Genomic DNA, 21,364 nt, shown 5'->3' with positions numbered 1-21,364 from the left:
TTTTTTGAGGTCTAGCATGTGTTAACTGACCCAGGACCATTTTAGGGGTCAAGGCTTAATCTGGGAGCCTGAGTTTCAACACCTTGCCCTCACCCTACTTTTTACTAGCTCTTAAAGAAAACCCTTCTTTCCTGTGCTTAGCAGTCACTACTCAGGGTTTTGCTTACATCTTATTTGGTTGAGCGTTTCAGGTATTTCCTCGTTTTTCTTACTTTCTGTGAGCTCAGGAATGCAAAGACTTTTAGATTAATGCAAAAATCTGTTGTTCTGCATTGGGGAGGCCCTCAGATTATGTATTTGGACACAAGGCCAAAAGCTTTCTTTTTTAGCTTCGAGGGGTAAAGGATGTATTCCCAAGAATTTGCTCTGTAGGTAATTTGTCCTAATTACATGAAGGTCATAGAAAAAACACTCTCACATATAAAATATTCACAATGTAAATTCTATGTTCTTTTCTTGAAATCATATCTTGAAGATGATTACAACTGACCCAGCACTGCAACATAAATGAAAAGTGCAAGACCAGAGAAAGGAGCTTATAGAAAAATAGTCAGCAGAGAATACAATCACAAATGTCTAAACAGCTGTTTCCTGTTTAGTATCAAAATTAGATTCAGTGTGGACTACGGATCCCTTTTCAGCACAGCCATGTGCAAATGCACAGAAAATTCCTTGGAGTATATATAAAAAGCTGTGGGTGGCAGACAGTATATCTGGAGACTGGGATCAGGTATGAAAGATTTTTTTATTGTAAAACTTCTGTATTATTTCATTTTCATTTTTATAGTGGGTATTTACCTTTTCTTCATGAAAGAATGGAAACATAATACAGAAAATTAGTTTTCTAGTTAACTAGTTAGCTAGAAACTTAGTTTTCAAAATGTTTTAAATAATATTTAAAGGAAAATTTAAAAATAATAAAGTAATCTACATAAAAATTCTGAATTCTTTTTATAAAGATTTCCATTAAATTGGTGAGGTTTACTAAAAAGGAGGCTAAATTATGTTCCTTGAGCATGAAAATTCAAAATACATCTTTTTTACTCCTGTCAGTTTAAAAAATATAAAAGAATTATTTTGAAAAACTTAAAGGCATTTTTTAAAAGAGAGAGCACATAATTTCCATAGTACTGAAGAACCTAAAAGCAAAGAAAGCACAGTTCCCATAGCAAGTAATAAAAAAGAAAAAATTAAAAAAATGAAAGAATAAGTAATTAGATGTTACAAGCAGACTATCAAAGAATATGCTGGAAGATTATACATATCAGTACTTATTAAAATAACTGACTTAATGTAATTGTATTCTAATTCTCTATTTAGAGACAGAGACTGAAACTGGGTCAAAATGTAACATAATACTATTTTGGGGAAATATTCAAAATAATACCAAAAATTAAAAACAAGTACAAGACAAAGATATATGAGGCAAATGAAAATAAAAATAATATTAATATCTAAGTAGAAATGGAAGCAAAATGGAATTAAGTTGTAAAAAAGTCTCTTTATATTATTGGATGTAATTGAGAACTAATAATAGCAAACGTGTTGAATGCTTGCCTTTTGCCAGGCTCTATTCTCAGTGCTTTACTGGTCTTATTTAATATTCACAACAAGCCATTTTTGGCTTAGCTATGACAAACTATTATCATCCCCATTTTACACATAAGGAAACCGAGGCATAATGTGGCTACTAAGTCAAGTGCACAAGGTCCCAAGGACCCATAGGCAAGATGGGTATAGCTAGGACTAGATGTAGGAATTCTGATTTCAGATGTAACAGGCTCAAAGCTTTGGTACAGAATACACTTTACTGGAATATGTAAAATAAAAGCTGTTTTTAAGAAACTAGTAAGATGTGGGAGATTTTGATGTGCTTCCCAGACTTTGAAAAATCTGGGTAAAAATAAATAAGATAAAGAAAGAAGAAAATATTTACATATTTCACCTTGTATAATGCACACTTTTTTGGTGCAAATTTTTGAGGGAAAAATAAGGATGCGTGTTGTACATGGACATAATGATTACATACAATGGTTATAATAATCTTGTGTATAATGCACGCAAAAACATGGTGTGCATTATACATGGCAAAATACAGTAATTAACCTTTTTGGCTAATTCCGCTGTCCTCTCCAAAGTAAACAATTTGCCCTGGCTGGTGTAGCTCAGTTGATTGAGCACGGGTCTGCCAACCAAAGCATTGCCGGTTTGATTCCCAATCAGGGTGCATGCCTTGGTTGCAGGCCAGGTCCCCAGAACAGAGTGCAACCACACGTTGATGTTTCTCTCCCTCTCTTTCTCCTTCCCTTCTCCTCTCTCTAAAAATAAATAAATAAAATATATTTTTTAAAGTAAACAATTTAATACAAGACCTATTTGAACAATAATTTTAGGATATTGGTTTGGATTTTCAGTTAAATAACCATAATACCAAAGAAAGGAATAAGGATACATAGGTCAAAATAAAGCAAATTCTACAGGTGAGAAGAAATTTTAAAATTTGGCATTATGGAAAGTGATTTATTTGTTAAGTGATTTTTTAGTTAAATTAAAAAATTATTCATTAATGGAAGTATAAGTCAATAATTCAGAAAAAAAATGGACTTTTAAAACTTTCCTGAAAACCAATTGTGTATGTGTCATTATGGTCCCTTATCTTAAAAGTATACCGTATAAAAATAAAATAGTGTCATATATTTGTCAAGAAGCATCAATTTATGTTTCAGATTGGTAGGTATTTAGATTAATGATGGAACTGATTTTTGACCGTATTACACAGCGAGTTAAAAAGAATTCTGCATTGAAAATGTGATGCCACTTTATGATTTGGTATTAGCAAATTGCATGCACAGAAACTTTGTGTTCATTGAAACATATAGTGCAAAAAATAATAAAGTAGGCACTTCTGTCAACTCAATGAGCTAAACAAATGAGATTTTACCTTTCTTCATGGTTTGGAATGTCATCTCTTCTGAGTTCATGGGAAGCTGTCCTGGGTGTCTGTCCTTGGTTTCTCACAGTGAGACTGCACAAAACATGACATTTACTTGTCAGTGGACATCATCTAAAGAAAGCTCCAGATTACCAAGAACTTTTTTTCTTGAAAAATGACCCTGATTAGTTTTCTCAGTAAAGTGAAAAATATGACAATAAAGTATTAGCAAAATAAATTACATTTATAATATGGTGGTCAACACTAATCAAGTGAGAGTTTACATTTAGAAAAATAATTCTTTTCATAAAAACATGCCCATTGACATAGTAAAAAAATAAGATTATCAGGAATGTTTTGTGTTTTCATTTCTTTTTGTTTGTTTTTCCAATATTTTATTTATTTCATTTTGTTTCATTTCATTTGAGTTCAAAACAAGAATACATTCTCCAAAGTTTGTTTGCAGTGAAAATGGAGACTGTATATTTATAGGCACACATACAAAAGCATCAGAGGGAACCAGGAAAGTGTGCAATGAAAATCTATTGTGTTTTTCCAGAGAATTTAAGGTTCCTTATATACATTTTGTACTTTCCTTTGTGAATTTATTCCAAATATTTTTAATTTTAAAATATATTTTATTGGCATATGAATTTAAATGCTGTATGGTATTGCATTGTATAACTACACTACAATGTATTTATTCATTCTCCTGTTCATGAAGTTTAAGAGACATTTTCAATTTTTTGTCAATCTGATTGATGCTACAATGACTCCTTCATATTCATCTCCTTTTGCATGTGCACAAGAGGTTTTATAGGGTAGGGTTATATTTATTTCTTTTTCTCCTCTCCCCCCTTCTTTCTTTCTCTTGCCTTATTTCCCTGGTGAGGACTTCCAGAACTATGCTGAATAAAAGTGGTGAGAGTAGGCATTCTTGTCTTGTTCCTGATTTTAGAGGAAAAGTTTTCAGTTTTCTTGCCATTAAGGATGATACTGCCTGAGGATTTCTTATATATGGCCTTTATTATGTTGAGATACTTTACTTCTATTTCTATTTTATTCAGTGCTTTAATCATAAATTGATTTATCAAGTGATTTTTTGCATGTATTGATAAGATCATATGACTTTTATAATTTCTTTTGTTAATGTGGTGTATTACATTGATTGATTGGCATATGTTGAACAGCTTTTGTGCCCATGGAATAAACCCCAGTTGATCATGATGTATTATTTTTTATTATATTTACTTATATATTTTTGAGAGAGAGGAAAGGAGGGAGAAAGGGAGAGAGAGAAATATCAATGTGTGATTGCCTCTCATATGCCCCCAACCGGGGTCCTGGCCCACAACCCAGGCATGTGCCCTGACTGGGAATTGAACCGGCAACCCTTTGATTCACAGGCCAGATGAACCATACCAGCCAGGTGTTGTATTATTTTTTAATGTATTGTTGTAGAATGCCATAAGTACTGTAGGGACAAAATAGTGCGGCTGTGGCATTCTAGTTATGGTGGAAAACCAGCTGTTGGAGAAAATAATATTCCCTCTACCATTATAGGTTCTTGGATTTAGACCCACTGTAATAAAAGACATTAGTAGGAGAAAAACAACAAAAGTTTAATAGTATGTATACATCTTGTATACATGAGAGAGACATAGGAAAACTGAGTCAGCCTCTGAACTGGCCCAAGCTACCACATTAAATACCATCTCTAGGAAAGACAAAGGAAAGATTTTAGGGTTGGAGGTAACCAATTATGGAATATGACCAGGAGAAGCACAGAAAACAAGGGTATGGTTGCTATACAAGGGTGTATTTACATCAGTGTCTTGTCCTTTGATAAGAATTTCTATAAATTTGGTCATCCTGCTCTTCCTGGTACAAAGAAGGAGACAACCTTACGAATGGCAACTTCCTTTATAAACATAAATTTCCCTTACAAAAGGATAACTTCTCAGTTTTTAGAGCTTTTCCCATGTATACGGTTTCTTAAAGATAATCAACTCAAGATAATCCTCATGCCACACAGGCATACTTAGGGTTGGCAAATTCTGCTCCCTTTTACAGTGAACCTGTGCTTTGCACTATGTGAGCTCTCACTCCAATGCACGAGAGCAGGGAAGTCAGGTACATCAGAGAATATGGAGACCAGTGTGCGGAAGTAGGAAGTGACAACTGCTTGACACTCACACATGTCATGTTGAGGCATACCTAGCTAAGGGATCAATCCCTGAGGAGTAAAACAACACTCATGGAAGTCCTCACAGAAGTTGAAATTGGGTTGAGTACTGAGTAAAAGGACTGGCAAAGGCCAGTGGGAAGAAGGTTGGATCCCATCAGTTGCTGACAGTAGCTGATGAGCAGCAGCAAAAGGTCTTCTGTTTTATCAAATTGGCTGAGATCATATGCTCTGTAATCTGACACATATGAGTTTAAAATTCAGCTCTATCACTTAATGAATAGTTGCCTAGGAAAATTACCTCAACGTTTCAAACCTTGTTTTTTCTTTCTAAAAAATGGGAATTGTAATGTACCTACCTCATCAGGTTACTGTTAAAGTTAACTTTAATAACAGATATAATACTGCAAAGCACCATGTTTGATTCACAAAAAGTAGAGACTCAACATGTGGTATGGTATCTGCTGTTATTAATGCTAATAATTAATGTAATTAATTATTATTGATTTTTATTAAGTTCTTTTGAATTTTATTGTTCAAGGACAGTTTTCTGCCTTCCCCCCAACCCCTCTCTTCCACCCATCCATACCCACCTCCCTTCCCTGTTGCCAATCCCCCTTGTTTTTGTCCATGTGTCCTTTATACTTGTTCTTGTAAACCCCCCATCCTTTCCCCCCATTATCTCCTCCCATCTTTCCTCTGGTCACTGTCAGTTTGTTCTCAATTTCAGTGTCTTTGGTTATATTTTGCTTGCTTGTTTGTTTTGTCAATTAGGTTCCAGTTAAAGGTGAGATCATACGGTATTTGTCTTTCACTGCCTGGCTTATTTTGCTTATGATAAATACTCTCCAGTTCCATCCATGCTGTGGCAAAGGGTAGTAGTTCCTTCTTCCTTTTTGCAGCATAGAATTCCATTGTGTAAATGTACCAGAGTTTTTTGATCCATTAATTAACTGATGGGCAACTAGGTTGCTTCTAGCACTTGGCTATTGTAAATTGTGCTGCTGTGAACATTAGGGTGCATAGGTTCCTTTGGATTGGTGTTTCTGGGTTCTCAGGACATAATCCTAGCAGTGGAATTGCCAGGTCAAAAGGCAATTCGATTTTTGGTTTTCTGAGGAAATGCCATGCTGTTTTACATAGTGGTTGCATCAGTGTGCAATCTCACCAACAGTGCACTTTTTTCCACACCCTCTCCAACACTTGTTGTTTGTTGCTTTGTTTATGATGGTCATTCTCAATGGTGTGAAGTGGTATCTCATTGTGGTTTTAATTTGCATCTCTCTGATGGCTAGTGATACTGAATATCTTTTCATATGTCTCTGGACCCTCTCTGTGTGTCCTCCTTGGAAAAGTGTCTGTTCGAGTCCTTTGCCCATTTTTTAATTGTTTTGCTTGTCTTCTTGAAGTGGAGCTGTGTGAATTCTTTATATATTTTGGAGATCAAAACCTTGTCTGAGGTATCATTGGAAAATATGTTTTTCCATGTGGTTGGGTCTCTTTTCATTTTTTAAAAATTATTTTATTGTTTCTTTAGCTGTGTGGAAGCTTTTTATTTTGATGCAATCCCATTTGTTTATTCTTTTCCTTATATGCCTTGTTCTAGGGGATGTATCAGTGAAAATATTGCTGAGTGGAATATCTGAGATTTCCTCCCTATGTTCTCCTGAAGGACTTTTATGGTGTCATGACTTATATTTAAGCCTTTTATCCACCTTGAATTTATTTTTATGTATTGTGTAAGCTGGTGGTCAGGTTTCATTTTTTTTTTTTGCATGTAGCTGTCTAGCTCTCCCAATACCATTTGTTGAGGAGGCTATTTTCATTTCATTTTATGCTTCTGCCCCCTTTGCCAGATATTAATTGGCTGTAGAGACTTGGGTTTATTTCTAGGCTCTCTATTTTGTTCCTTTGTTCCTTCTGTGTTATTATGACAGTACCAGGCTGTTTTGATTACAGTGACCTTGTAATAGTTTGAAATCAGGGACTGTGATCTCTTCTACTTTGTTCTTCTTTCTCAATTGCTGCAGCTATTCAGGTTCATTGATGGTTGTGTATATTTTTGAAGTGTTCCTTCTATATCTGTGAAATTTGCCATTGGTACTTTAATAGGTATTGCATTGAATCTATAATGCAATACCTATAATTGCACTAATTGCTTTGGGTAGTATGGACATTTTGATGATGTTAATTCTTCCAACCCATGAACATGGTATATGTTTCCATTTGTTTGTGTCTTCCTTAATTTCTTCTTCAGTGTCTGTAGTTTTCTGATTACATGTCTTTTACCTCCTTGGTTAGGTTTCATCCCAGGTACTTTATTTTTCATGTTGCTATAGCAAATGGGATTTTTTCTTGATTTCAGTTTCTGATATTTTGCTGTTGGTATACAAAGATGCCTTTTATTTCTGAATATTGACTTTGTATCGCACTGTTTTGCCGACTTCATTTATTAGGTCAAACAGTTTTTTGATGGAGTCTATAGGATTTTCTATGTACACTATCATGTCATCTGCAAACAATGACAGTTTTACTTCCTCCTTTCCAATCTGGACACCTTTATATTTCCTTTTCTTGTCTGATTGCTGTGGCTAGGACTTCCAATAATACATTGAATAGGAGTGGTAAAAGTGGGTATCCTTGTCTTATTCCTGACCTTAGTGGGAAAGTTTTTAATTTTTGCCCATTGAGTATGATGTTGGTTGTAGGTTTCTCATATATGACCTTTGTTATGTTGGGAATGCTCCCTCTATTCCCACTTTGCTGAGTGTTTTTATCATAAATGGGTACTGTACCTTATCAAATGCTTTTTCTGCATCTGTTGATTTGATAATGTAATTTTTGTCTTTCATTTTGTTTATATGATGTATTATGTTTATTGGTTTGTGAATATTATACTATGCTTGCATCCCTGGGATGGATGTCACTTGGTCATGGTGTATGATCTTTTTAATGTGTTGCTACGTATGGTTTGGCAATATTTTGTTGAGAATTTTAGCATCTATATGTTCATCAGTGATATTGCCCTGAGGTTTTCTTTCTTTGTTGTGTCTTCATGTGGTTTTGAAATTAGGATGATGCTGGCCTCATAAAAATAGTTTGGGAGTCTTTCATCTTCTTGGATTTTTTGGAATAGTCTGTGAAGGATAGGGGTTAGCTCTTCCTTAAATGCTTTATAGAATTCTCCTGTGAAACCATCTGGTCCAGGGCTTTTGTGTGATGGGAGTTTTTTATTACTGCTTCAATTTCATCAGCTGTTATTGATCTGTTCAGGCTCTCTGCTGCTTCTTCATTCAGTTTTGGAAGATTTATATTTTTCTAGTAAGTTGTCCATTTCACCTAGGTTTTCAAATTTTTTGCCATGTAGTTCTTTGTAGTAATTTCTTACAATCCTTTGTATTTCTGTGGTATCAGTTGTAATCTCTCCTGTTTCATTTCTGATTGTGTTCCTTTGAGTCCTCTCTCTTTTTTTTTCTTGATGAGCATGCTTAAAGGCTTGTTGGTTTTGTTTATCTTATCAAAGAACTAGCTCCTGGATTTATTGATCCTTAGAATTGTGCTTTTCATCTCTATGTCATTTAATTCTGCTCTGATTTTGATTATTTCCTTCCTTCTACTTGCTCTGGACTGTCTTTGTTTTTCTTCTTCAAGTTCTTGTAGGTGTAGAATTAGGTTGTTTATTTGAAATGTTTCTATTTTTCTTTTTAGATAGGTCTGTATAGCTATGAACTTCCCTCTCAGGACTTCCTTTGCTGTGTCCCATAGTTTGGGGTTGTTGTGAGTTCATTTTCATTTGTTTCCAGGACCTTTTAAAGATTTTTATTTATTTATATTTAGAGGGGAAGGGAAGGAGAGAGGGAAAGAAATATCAATGTATGGTTGCCTGTTGTGCATCCCCTGCTGGGAACTGGCCTGCAACACAGGCATGTGCCTTGACTGGGGATCGAACTGCAATCCTTTGTTTCAGAGGCCCGTGCTCAATCCACTGAGCTACACCAGCCAGGGCAGTCCAGCCAGGGCAGTTCCCGGGAACTTTGTGATTTCCTCATTGCTCTCCTTGACTTATTCATTGTTTAATAGCACACTATTCAGTCTCCATGAGTTTGAGTGTTTTGGGGTTTTTTTTCTTGAGGTTGGCTTCTAGTTTCAATCTCTTGTGGAGAGAAAAAATACTTGATATGATTTCAATTTTTTTCAATTTGTTGAGGCTTGTTTTGTGTCCTATTGTGTGGTCTGTGTTTGAAAATGTTCCATGTATATTTGAAAAGAATGTGTATTTTGCTTCTTTGGGATGAAAGGCTCTATATATATATCAGTTAAGTCCATTTGATCTAGGACATTGTTCAAGGCCACAATATCTTTGTTGATATCTTGTTTGGAAGATCTATCCATTTTTGACAGTGGGGTGTTAAAACCCTACTATAATTGTGTTGCTGTCAATATCTTTCTTGAAGTCCTCTAAGATTTTCTTTATATATTTGGGTGCTCCTATGTTGGGTGCATATATATTTACAATGTTTATGTCTTCTTCCCTTGAGTGTTATGAAGTGACTTCTGGGTCTCTTTTTATGGACCCTTTTTTTAAGTCTCTTTTATCCTATATGAGTATTGCTACCTGGGCTTTTTTTTCCTGTCCATTTGCTTGGAATATTTTTCCAGCCCTTCACATTCAGTCTGTGTAGGTCCTTTGTTCCTAGGTGGGTGTCTTGTAGGCAGCATATGTGTGGGTCATGATTTCTTTTCCATTCAGCTACTCTATGTCTTTTGATTGGAGCATTTAGTCCATTTGTATTTAAGGTTATTGTTGATGAGTACTTATTCAGTGCCATTTTTCATACCTGGGTTTCTCTTTCTCTCACTCTTTTTCTTCCTCTTCTTAAAGCAGTCCTTTTAGCATCTCTTCCATAACTGGTTTGGCCGAGGTGTATTCTTTTAGACTTCTTTCGTCTAGGGAGCTCCTTATTTGGCCTTCCATTTTAATTGAGAGCCTGCTGGATATATATATATATAGTCTTGGTTGCAGGCCTTTCGTTTTCATTACTTGGAATCTTTCTTGCCATTCCCTTCTGGCTTGGAGCATTTCCATTGAGAAGTCAGCTGCTAGTCTTATCAGGGCTCCCTTGCATGTTACTTTCTTTTGCTATGTTGCTGCCTTTCTTTTGCTGTGTTGCTGCCTCTCTTTATCTCGTTTGCCTTTTTACTTATGATGTGTCTTGAAGTGGGCCTCTTTGGGTTTCTCTTGACTGAGACTCTCTGTGTTTCCTGGATTTGTGTAACTTTTTCTCTCATNAGTCTTGGTTGCAGGCCTTTCGTTTTCATTACTTGGAATCTTTCTTGCCATTCCCTTCTGGCTTGGAGCATTTCCATTGAGAAGTCAACTGCTAGTCTTATCAGGGCTCCCTTGCATGTTACTTTCTTTTGCTGTGTTGCTGCCTTTCTTTTGCTGTGTTGCTGCCTCTCTTTATCTCGTTTGCCTTTTTACTTATGATGTGTCTTGAAGTGGGCCTCTTTGGGTTTCTCTTGACTGAGACTCTCTGTGTTTCCTGGATTTGTGTAACTTTTTCTCTCATCAAATTAGGAAAGTTTTCCGTCATTACTTTTTCAAACAGGTTTTCTATCCCTTGCTTTTCTTCTCTTTCTGGTATCCTTATTATACAGATACTAATATGTTTCATGTTGTCTTGCAGTTCCCTTATCATCTCTTTATTCTTCCTAAGTTCTTTTCCTTTTCTCACTCCTTCTGGGTGTTGTTTTCTACCTTGTCCTCCAGCTTATTGATTTGATCCTCTACTTCATCCATCCTGTTTGTAATTCCTTCTAGTGTGTGTTTTTTTAATTTCCGAGACTTTATTGTTCATTTATTTCTGGCTTTTGTTTATAGTTTCTATTTTCTTTTTTATACTGTTGTAGTTCTCACCCAGTTCCTTGTAGTTGTCTGTGAGTTTTTTGAGCATCTTTATAACCATTATTTTGAATTCTTTATCTGATAGTTTGCTTACCTCCATTTCATTTAGCTCTTTTAGTGGGGAGTCTTCCATTCCTTTTGATTGCATGTTATTTTTTTGTCTCTCCATTTTAGGTGACCCTTTTTGTTTGTTTCTGTACTTTCTGATGTTTTACTTTGCTAGTTGTCTTTTCAGGGTAGGAACTTCTATGGTAGGAATTCTGTGGGGTTCTGTGCTGTGATCTCTTTGATCTCCTTGTGTGGACACTCTAGGTTTGCCCTTTCTCCTGTTTGTGTGGGCTCTTTTGTTGTATTTGGGTTCTACCTTTTGGTGGTTTCTCTCCTCTGGCAGGTATACTAGGATAGGGTTATATTTAGAAGGGCATATATGTAACTTTCATATTTCCTATCCTTATTAGTAGAAGCACAAGGGGATTTTATTTTCTGTTTCATTTCATTTGTTAATTTTTCTTTTAGTCATTATTTTCTTACTTATCTCCTGAACTTCTTCATTTGTATTTTTTTGTTAAATGCATTAAAAGTATCTTCTGTTGGTATGTTTTATCTGCTCATTTTTATTTCTGATATCTTTTGTTAAACACATTTAAAAAACAGCTTTATTAAGATATAATCCACACACCACATGACTCACAATTTAAATTGCACAAGTCAGTATTTTTAGTATATTTATACAGTTGTGTAACTGCCACCATGAGTTTTGAACATTGTATCATTACAAAAAGAAATGGTACATTTTTAAAAAATATTTTGTTTATTTATCTTTAGAGGGGAAGGGAAGGAGAGAGGAAGAGAAACATCAATGTATGGTTGCTTCTCATGCATCCCCTCCTGGGAACTGGCCCCTGCCAGGAACTGGCCTGCAACCCAGGCATGTGCCCTGACTGGGAATCGAACCGCGATTGTCTGGTTCGCAGGCCTGCACTCAATCCACTGAGCTACACCAGCCAGGGCAAGAAATGGTACATTTTAGCACCCACTCCCATAGCCCCATCCCTAGGTAACCAGCAATCTCCTCTCTGTATCTATGAGTTTACCTACTCTGGACATTTCATATAAATAAAATAATAAAATAGGTGGTCTTTTGCATCTGGCTTCTTTTGCTTAATATAATGTTTTCAAGGTTCATTTATGTTTTAGCAGTTTTAATATGTTGTAACTTTTCTGGCTAAATAACTTTCCATTGTATGGAAATACCACATTTTGTTTATCCATTCATCAGTTGATGGACACTTGGGTTGTTTTCACTTTTTGACTGTTATGAATCATGCTACTATGAATATACAAGTCTTTGTGTGGAATATGTTTTATATTGCTCATTACATATATTTTTATATTTCACTGTAGGAACATGTATTATTCTTTTACTTTTATAGATGTTGCTGTAATTCTTCTGAAACAAAGATCATAAAAATATTCTCCTGTATTTTCTTCTTGGCTGTTCACAGCCTTTAAATATCTGGAATTTATCTTGTTTTGGGGGATAGGGAGTGTGGAGAATGGAGGTGGGTTAGATTATATAATATAGTATTTTTTAAAATTTGTTTATCTTCAGAGGGGAAGGGAAGGAGAGAGGGAGAGAAATACCAATGTATGGTTGCTTCTCATGTGTCCTCTACTGGGAACTGGCCTGCAACCCAGGCATGTGCCCTGACTGGGAATTGAACCACGATCCTTTGGTTCACAGGCCCATGCTCAATACACTGAACTACACCAGCCAGGTCTGATTATATGATATAGTATTGAAATCTAGACCCATTTTTATGGATTTGGATACCAGGTAGGATGAATAACCTTCCTGGTTTGCCTGGGACTCACAGGTTTTCAGGGACAGAACTTTTCAATGCTAAAACCAAGACTGTGCCAGGCAGCTGGGATGAGGGGGTCACCCTAATACCAAGTATCTTACTTTTTATAGAATAGCTCATTATATCTTTTGCTAAACCACTTTTATCACATGCTGACAAAATTTTCTACATTTCCTTTATTGTTTTCCATTGATGTGTGAACTATTGTTTTTCTGACTAATCATGAGTTCCATTAATCTTGAAAGAAAATATTCTTATAATTTATTCCTAAGAATGTCTTAAGTTATTGATTTTTATATCATTAACATGATATTATTTGTTTAGAACTTTGGATTTATACTTTTTAACACATAATTAAATATTTTATATATAGCTATATTTGATTCCTCTTGTATCTATCCTTGTTACTTGTTTCCTATGACTAATCTGTGGGTTCGCTCCTCCCCCCACCCAAAGTACACCCTGTCTTAGTTTTTTTAGGGAGAATCTAAAGGTAGTTAACTCTGTTGGCCTTTGCATATCTGAAAATGTCTAATTTTACTCATACTCTTGACTTACAGTTTAAATGTTTTCAGTTATTCTTCTCCAGGACTTTGAAGACATTGCTCTATTTTCTTTCATATATACACATAACATGTGCTACATAATTTTTGGCTATGATGATGATATATAGGTATAGATTTATATTTTATTCACCCTAGTTGGTGCAAGTAGGAGAAACCTGTTCTGGGATCTACTACCACCTGCTATGCTTACACCATCAGTTTGAACATACATTGTTTAGGCCAACATCTCATCTTCTTATGCTCCCTGCAAGGCAGCTGAGAAGGGAGAAAGGACAGGGTGAATGCTCTCTGGGAGTCTCACCTACACTGGAACATTTTTATGCATCTCTCAGATAATTATCTATAATCATCTCACTGAGATTGATGAGCAGAGTAAAAGAGTGGAAAGGGGATCTAAACATAGTTTTTTTCACAACTGATGGGTATTTTCCCTTCCTAGGGTGGGTCACATGTATAAGGTAAGCAAACATGTGCCTCTCTTCCAATTTCCTGCAGGTCCTCTAGGTTCCTACTTGGAGCTGAAGTCTTGCCTTGAATGTTAGACTCCTTAGCTCTTGTCAGCCCTGTCTCCTCCATATTCCCGCTTGCAGTCTGGACTCTAACCCGAATGGACATACCACCTAGCACCATGATTCCATCAGTCCTTGGAGCAACTTTTGCTGCATCTCATCCACCTGATTGGAAGTTCTTAGAAATTAACACTAGCCCAAGTCCAGTGTAGCAGACCAAATTTTTCTGGACATTTCACTTTCTTTTTTTAAAGGATTTTATTTATTAATTTTTAAAGTGAGGAGAAGAGAAGGAGAAAGAGAGAGAGAGAAACATCAACGTGTGGTTGCCTCTCATGTGGCCCCTACTGGGGACCTGGCCCACAACCCAGGCATATGCTGACTGGGGATCAAACTCCTGACTCTTTGGTTCGCAGTCTAGTGCTCAATCCACTGAGCCATACCAGCGAGGGCAGTGGACATTTCATTTTCAACTTCCATCCCACCACCCAATTCTATCACTGTTCTTGACCAGTCCCTATATAAGTTTTTCTTTTTCTCCACTAGTTAATGAGATCTTGGTTCAATTTATAGTCAAGCCTACATAAGTTTACAAAAATTGAGTTGCCTAAAGTTATGTACACATTTGGCTGGCACTAAGCACTTTTCATATCTAATATTTCAGAAATGTAATCTAATGTTCTTGTGATTTCTAGGAAAAAAATCATATATATTGCCCTAGACTTTTAACTGTGTGACTCAAATGGTCAAGGATATTTTATATTCAAATTGCGTATCTCTCTTTTTAAGCAGTGATTGTGTTTCTTCTTTTTTAAAATGTATTTTATTGATTATACCATTAGTTGTTCTATTCCCCCCCTTCACTCCCCTCCATCCTGCACACCCCCCACCACTCCCCCCCTTTAGTTTATGACCACGTGTATCAAGTTCTTTAGATTCTATATTTCCTCCACTATTCTTGCCCTCCCCCTATCTACTTTCTACCTACTGTCTATGCTATTTTCTGTACCTTCTCCCCCCTTCTCCTCCTCCCACTCCCCTGTTGCTAACCCTGCGTGTGTTCTTCATTTCTATGGTTCCACTCCTGATCTAGCTGTCCTCTTGGGTTGCTTTTGTTTTAGGTATGGTTGTTAATAACTGTGAGTTTGCTGTCCTTTCACTGTTCATATTTTTTATCTTCTTTTTCTTAGATAAGTCCCTTTAACATTTCATATAATAAGGGCTTGGTGATGATGAACTCCTTGAATTTGACCTTATCTGAGAAGCACTTTATCTGTCCTTCCATTCTAAATGAAAGCTTTGCTGGATAAAGGAACCTTGGCTGTAGGTCTTTGGATTTCATGACTTGGAATACTTCTTTTCAGCCCCTTCTTGCCTGGAAGGTCTCTTTTGAGAAATCAGCTGGCAGTCTGATGGGAACTCCTTTGTAGCTGACTGTCCCCTTATCTCTTGCTGCTTCTAGGATTCTCTCCTTCATTTTCATCTTGGCTAATATAATTATGATGTGCTTTGGTGTGTTCCTTCTTGGGTCCAACTTCTTTGGGACTCTCTGAGCTTCCTGGATTTCCTGGAAGTCTATTTCCTTTGCCAGATTGGGGAAGTTCTCCTTTATTATTTGTTCAAATATGTTTTCCACTCATGGCTGTTTCTTTTCCCCTTCTGGTACCCCTATCATTCGGATGTTGGAATGTTTAAAGATGTCCTGGAGGTTCCTAAACCTCTCCTCATTTTTTTAAATTCTTGTTTCTTCATTCTTTTCTGGTTGGATGTTTCGTTCTTCCTTCTGGTCCACTCCATTGAATTGAGTCCCAGTTTCCTTTCCATCACTATTGTTTTCCTGTGCATTTCCCTTCATTTCAATTAGTTTAGCCTTCATATGTTCCTCTAGTTTGTGACTATAATCAACCAGTTCTGTGAGCATCCTGATCACCAGTGTTTTGAATTGTACATCTGAGAGGTTCGCTATTTCTTTTTTCGCTTAGAGTTATCGGCTCTGGGGCTGAGTTCTTCTTGAGCCATATTTTGGACTGTTCATGCCTGTTATGTACGAGGAGTGGAACCCGAGGTGTTCACCAGGGCAGGGCAACTCAGCGGCTGGGTTGTGATGCTGTATGTGGGGGCGGGGTCAAAGGGGAGCAATGGCTGTCCCCTCGGCCACCTCCTGCTGCCAGGGCCGCACTGTTCATCCCACTGTGCGCAAATATGCAACTGTGGTCAGCCTGTCGCCCTGTGTACTGACTGGGTTTGCCCACTGGGGCCTGAGTGTTCTGTCTCACTGCTCACTGCTCTGCTGGTTTATCTGCGCATGAATGTGTGAGTGCCCCAGTCAGCCTGCCTTGCACCCTTACTGGGTCCGCGCTGCTACCCTGGCCACCTGCGCATCTGGGTCAGGGGAACTTTCCTGCCCAACCCTGCTCCACTGCTGGCTCCGCCCCTCTTAGCGGTCCCAGTTGAACGGTTCGTTGTTGTTGGACTTCTGTATAGTTCAGTTTTCTATTCTTTGGCTGTGTCTTTGTTTACTAAACCTTTGTTGTATTCAAACTTGGTTGTGGGAGAAGGCACAGTGTTTCCACCTACGCCTCCATCTTGGTGGAAGTCTCTCGTGTTTCTTCTTCTATCAGTAAGTTAGCCTATATTTTTAGATTTTTCTCTTCCTGTTATGTGTATATTTTGACATTTTTCTTTATTAAAAATAAAAAAATAATAAGGGAGAAGCAGCAGAGAGTAAAATCCAGTCTCTTTGTACTTCATAGCCCTAATCTTTAAGATACATCTTAAATTCTAACTCCTCTGCAGAAGCCTTTATTACCAACTAGAGTTCCTTGAGCTCACTACTTTCTAATAATCTAGGCATCATTTCTGGCCAAATATTAATATTTAATCACAAATTGCCCAAATATTAATATCCAATCATAAATATATATAGTTTTTAAAACATGTTAGCCTGATTTCAGGCATCTGAATATGGGTCCCTGAAGAGCTAGAATGTAGCCTCTTTGTTTTTGTTGTTATCCTTTACATAACCCAAATCAGTGTCAAGCATATGGTAATTGTTTAAAAAACACAAGTGAATTGTCTTGGCTGGTGTGGCTCAGTGAACTGAGCGCTGGCTTATGAACCAAAGGGTTGCTGGTTCGATTCCCAGTCTAGGGCACATGTCTGGGTTGCGGGCCAGGTCCCCCATAGGGGTGTGGCATGAGAGGCAACCATAAATTGATATTTCTCTGCCTCTTTTTCTCTCTCCCTTCCCCTCTCTAATAAATATATAAAATCTTAAAAAAATGAATTAATCATAAGCTGTCACAGTTCAGAGGTATCATTTCTCAACTAGGAACACATTAATTGTGAAGCCCCAAACCTCACCAAGAGCAGCTACAACAGCAGCACCAGCAGAAGCAACAAGCATTGGATCCTCGGTTCCCCATTCCATGTTGGCCTGGGAGGGAATCTGATGTCTCCAGGGCTGCAGACATCTGCCGCTTCCGCATCTCAATCCGTTCTGACCCCATCAGCTGCAACAATGAAAGGAAAAGGGCATGGGGTGGGAAGGCAGAGTGACCACCACATAAGCTTGGCAATCCAGTTGTTTGGATCATTGAGAAGATATAATGAGACTATATCCAGGTCATTTTCACTATTTCTGGTAAAATTGGTGCTTAGAATTAACTTATCAAACATTTAATTAATGTCTAGCATCTGCTGAGCACTGTGATAAATTTTAGGAATAAAATGATAAATGGAGCGTCCCCACCCCAAGGTACTCACAGTTGAGTAAAGGAGACAAATACTGACATCACATACATTGAAGACATGCAGTAAAAGCTACAGTAGGGCCCTTTCCCAGCTCCAGGATTCCCTTTGGGTTGAACTCATGGGGAGCAGCTGAGTTATAGCTTTCCACAAGGCCAGAGCATGGATATGGGAAGAAGCCACACCAAAAATGTCAGGCACACTAACACAGCAGTATGAGGAAACATCAGAAGAGGAAGGATGGTTGGGGGGGGGTGGTGTCAACACTTAGTTATAAATAAGTCAGAGGGATGTGAAATACAGCATATAGAATATAGTCAATAATGTTGTAGTAACTCTATGGTGGTGACAGGTGGTTACTAGATTTAACACGGTGATCATGTTGTATGCTATATAAATGTCAAATTACTATGCTGTATACCTGAAACTAATACAATATTTTATCATGTCAACTATACTTTAATTTAAAAAAAAAGAAGAAAGGGGAGAACAGGATTCCTGGGATGTTGTCCGGATATGAGGCCTCACTGACATATTCAAATCTTAACTAGCTGTGAAACCTTGAAGAAGTTACCCAACTCAGTGCAAAGCACTTAGAATCTGCCTACCCAGCCTGTCCTGCCATCTGCCAGGACCAACACGCCAACCTACCTCAGTGGAGCTTAAGCCATTGGAAACAATCTAAGCCATTCTTTCCATTTCTTTGTTCTGAGGACTTCAAGAATAATTGAAAGAGAGAAGCATGAAAGTAGTATAAGAAACAAGAAATTGCTGAGTCCATTGTTACTTTTGATACTATCATTGAATTGTCTAGGGAGTAAAAGCAAAAATATATTAAAGCTACATCAAATAACCTCAAATAGGACTGTGGAATTGAAATATGGGTTTCTTTTTCTTGTCCAACATTAGATTTATCTTTTCCTATTGCTACCTATCTTATATGCTATTGGACTTTAATTATTATCATTTTATTATATATTTTCATGTTGGGTAGATAGAGTTTAGTTTACTTTATGGATTTAAAAAAATGGCTTTGGCTGTCCTTGTCTATTTTTTCTTCCAGTTTAATTTTAGAATCAACTTGTCAAGATCCAAAAATACTATGTGGGGATTTTGATTAGGACACATTGAATTTGTATCTTTAGTTATGAGAAATGTCTTCTGTTTTAGTACCTGCCAATCGGGGGTGACTCCCCTGAATTAACCATTTAATTTATACTGAGATGTAAGTTCCAGGACAGCAAGAGGAACCTGTCAAAGTGTTTTACTATTCCTTCATCCACAGCCAAAACAATGCTCACAACATCTGTACAAAGCACACAGCCTCCAAGCAGTCTAGGACTCAAGCTGGTGCAGCTCACTTGACCAAAGGTGGAGGTAGAGACCTTTCCCCAACTCACAGCCACATTTTATTGGCAGTGCTGGAAGACAGACCTCCCTTAATCCCCCAGGGGAGAAGTTTTGAGATCCTCCGGGTATCACATTCTCACAATACCTTTAGCATTACAGTGGGGACATGGACTGACATGGTTTCACTTTATTCAGGACACTGTGAGGAAGGCACAATCTCCAAAGATACTTTGAGCTAAAGATCTCCAGGTAATTACTATTTTCTAGGAGAAACTGATGCAACTTGCCTCACTAAGAAAACCTTAATTGCTTCTCAAAAGAAAAAAAAGATTGTGACATGGTAATGCCATGAGGTTTCAAGGGATTACTATTTTGACATCTTTGCAACATTCGTTCTTCCCAAGTAGTATATGGAATATCCTTTCATTTAAATCTTGTCTTATGTATAGTTTAAGAGTCTTACTCAAACAGATCATGCATAATTTTGATAGATTTATTCCTAAATATTTTTACAGACCAGTTTTTGCTGCTGTAAATATCCACCCCCATGTTTCTAAATAGGTATTTCAGAATATAGGAAGGCTAAGAATACTGTGTCTGGCCTCTCTATTGAATTCTCTTTCTAGTTCTAGTAATCTTTCTATTGATTCTCTTGGGTTTTCTAGTTAGATGATCATATTGTCTATAAATAATCACACTTGTCTGTTTACTTTTTGTACCTTTCCAAGCTTTCTAAGGTATAAAAATCTTTCCTCTATATTGGATGTGTGTATGAGAGAGAGAGAGAGAGAGAATTAGCAATACCACTAGGCACTTTAATGTTCTTCAGGATTTTAATGCTAAAATTGTAAACTTTACCTTGGAAGATAACTTTACTGAGTTAAGCAACCTTTCTTCTAATTTTAATAATATAAAATAAATTGTGCCAGCCTGTCTTACTAGCTGACATATTTTATTTGCTTGTACACACCTATTTCTTTGTAATACCTAGAAGAATCATAATGACAGTAAGCAAACTCTTAGAGAACTTCATAAGGTTACTCATGACTAGATATTGCCTCAAACAATCAAAGGCAAATTCCATCAAAGTCTGTTCTTACACATTTTTGAAAACAGCTTTATTAAGTTCCAACAGATGAAAAATAACCTGCATGTGTTTAAAGGGCATAATTTCATAAATTTTAACATGCATATACCTGTGAAACCCCCACTACAGTCAAGACCACATTATCGGCCTCAAAAGGTTCCACATGATCCTTGAGAATCTCTTTCTCTTGCTCCTCCCTCCTGGCTCCTGCCTGCCCCAGACCATCACCAACCTGGTTTCTCCCACTATATATTAATTTCCAATTTTTAGGATCTTGTACAAAATGGAATCATAAAATATATTGTATTTTGCCATGTATAATGTACACTTTTGGCCCAATTTTTTGAGGGAAACATAAGGATGTGCATTATAGATAGGTGTAATGATCACATACCATGGGTATAATAATGAATATAATAATCCCATGCATAATGTGCACAAAAACGTGGATGCTCATTATACATGGCAAAATACAGTATACTCCATTTTTGGTCTGTTTTCCTTCACTCAGCATAACTATTTTACAACTCTTAGATGTATTAACATGCATTCCTTCTCATTACTGAGCTGTATTTCACTGTATAGATGTATCACAATTTATACAGTGAGATTATCACAATTACAGCAAATTATCACAATTTGCTTCTTCATGCACCTATTATTGGACTTACACCTTTTTGATGGCTACTGAAAAGATGATATATAAGACACCATGAAAGTCTTATTAAACAAAGAAGTGTATGTACCTGAGACTATATTAAAATTTATTGCACTATACAGTTGTAACATGTTTCTATAGTTTGTTCTCACACATTGAATAATGCTCAATGATTATGTTCTTTTGGCATTTCTATTGGATTAATCATAGATTCTAAACATTTTTCAAATTTATAATTACTCATTTCTTTTCTCAATGCTCTGTCTCAGTTCATCTTTGTAGAGTTTCAACTTGGTCTCTTAATCTATTTAATTTCTCTTCAGTGTATCATTAAAATTTCCTGTGTGGTTTCTCAGAATTCTTGTACATAATTTAACAATTTTGACATCTTAAATCATTTAAAGCTTTGAATAAACAAGTGTATAGAAAGATATACTATTTCTATAACATTTACTAATAAACTGATACCTCTTATTTTCAAAAATTCTAAATTAACAACATGGTTTTCATTCAGTTACTAAATGCTGGAGTGTTTAGTCACAGGAATGGTCATGAGT

The 21,364-nt window shown here is 36.7% G+C and overlaps 1 protein-coding gene across 3 annotated transcripts in view; it reads right to left on the bottom strand.

Moving 5' to 3' along the window:
* The window catches only part of RGS20 (regulator of G protein signaling 20), a 105,819-nt gene that overhangs the window by 5,179 nt on the left and 79,276 nt on the right, over window positions 1–21,364 (bottom strand). For all 3 annotated transcript variants that reach the window (XM_037035372.1, XM_037035373.1, XM_037035374.1), the window contains 2 exons: window positions 17,326–17,474; window positions 2,942–3,025 (listed from right to left, as the gene is read on the bottom strand). In XM_037035372.1, coding sequence (XP_036891267.1) covers window positions 2,942–3,025; window positions 17,326–17,474 — 233 coding nt within the window. The remainder of the gene's footprint in view (window positions 1–2,941; window positions 3,026–17,325; window positions 17,475–21,364) is intronic.

This window comes from Sturnira hondurensis, unplaced genomic scaffold, assembly GCF_014824575.4.
Source record: "Sturnira hondurensis isolate 20B ecotype Veracruz unplaced genomic scaffold, ASM1482457v3 Scaffold0022258, whole genome shotgun sequence".
NCBI lineage: Eukaryota > Metazoa > Chordata > Mammalia > Chiroptera > Phyllostomidae > Sturnira > Sturnira hondurensis.
This window is presented reverse-complemented; position numbering and strand designations above follow the sequence as displayed.